Genomic DNA, 1,057 nt, shown 5'->3' on the forward strand with positions numbered 1-1,057 from the left:
GGGGGGGGGGGGGGTGTGTAGGGGCCATGTGGGATCTGGAGGCACTGGTGAGAAGGTGGGTGGATCTCTGCCCAGGGGGCAGGGTGGATGAGGGGCGGCTCTTACATGTCTTTGGGGCCATGGGGGAGCGTCAAGTGGGGCTATACCTGTGAAAAGGAGCTGTCTTACCCCCGGGGTAGATCTCCGGGAGGCCCATGGGGGCCACACGGGGTGCTGGGCCCATCCCTGGGGTAGATCTCAGGGCTGTGGGCGTCAGTACCCGTGGAAATAAGCCATCTTAGCCCCTGGGGTATTTCTCTGGGGGCCGTGGGGTTGGTGCTAGTGCAAGTGGCCATCTTGGCCCTAGGGTGGATCCCTGGGATTGGGGGGGATGACGGGTACGTGAGGGGCCGGTACCTGTGGAAATGAGCGGTCTTGGCCCCTGGGTAGATTTCCGCTCGCTGCAGGAAGCGCCGCAGCCCAAACAGCTCCAGCAGCTGGGCTGCCCCCCGTGTCTCGCTCGTCCTAAGGGTCGGGGTGAAGGGTCAGTGGGGGGCAGCAAGAGGGAGGGACTGGGGAGGGGGGCAGGCGGCACTCACCGGGAGGCAGCGGCGACCGGCACCCCCCGCCCGCCCCAGCACAGCCACCCCCTCGGGGTAGAGGCGCACGGGGCGGCCCCCTGCGTCCAGCACCACACCCGCGCTGTGGGGGGGGCAGGGGCACCCTCAGACTGACCACACCAGCCCCAGGCACCTGCCACAGCCCCCCCCACCCCTCCCTGTTCCTCACTAACCTGGCGTGGCGGAAGGGGGGGGTGACGTGGGTGTCTACCCAGAAGGGCCACAGGGTGTAGTCTGCGGGAGGGAAGGAGGAGCAGCACCCCCTGACTCTGTTAGGGGGGTCCAGGATGGCAGCAACCCCCAACCCAGACCATTTACATCCCCAGAGCCCCCCAGCTCCTGCCCCCTCACACCTTCAGTGCTCCTGCAGGCTCCGGCTCCTCCCAGTGCCCAGTGTCCCACCATCCTGCGCCCCCACTAGGCCCCTGCCCTCCAGGATCTTGCCAGCACACCCTCTT

At 67.6% G+C, this 1,057-nt stretch overlaps 1 protein-coding gene across 1 annotated transcript in view; it reads right to left on the reverse strand.

Annotated features, from left to right (window-relative positions):
- MDP1 (magnesium dependent phosphatase 1) overlaps positions 1-1,057 on the reverse strand; it is a 4,117-nt gene that overhangs the window by 2,695 nt on the left and 365 nt on the right. The window contains 4 exon segments of the mRNA XM_014526188.2: positions 397-504; positions 579-605; positions 607-681; positions 773-833. Coding sequence (XP_014381674.2) covers positions 397-504; positions 579-605; positions 607-681; positions 773-833 — 271 coding nt within the window.

This window comes from Alligator sinensis, unplaced genomic scaffold (genome assembly GCF_000455745.1).
Source record: "Alligator sinensis unplaced genomic scaffold, ASM45574v1 scaffold128_1, whole genome shotgun sequence".
Lineage (NCBI taxonomy): Eukaryota > Metazoa > Chordata > Crocodylia > Alligatoridae > Alligator > Alligator sinensis.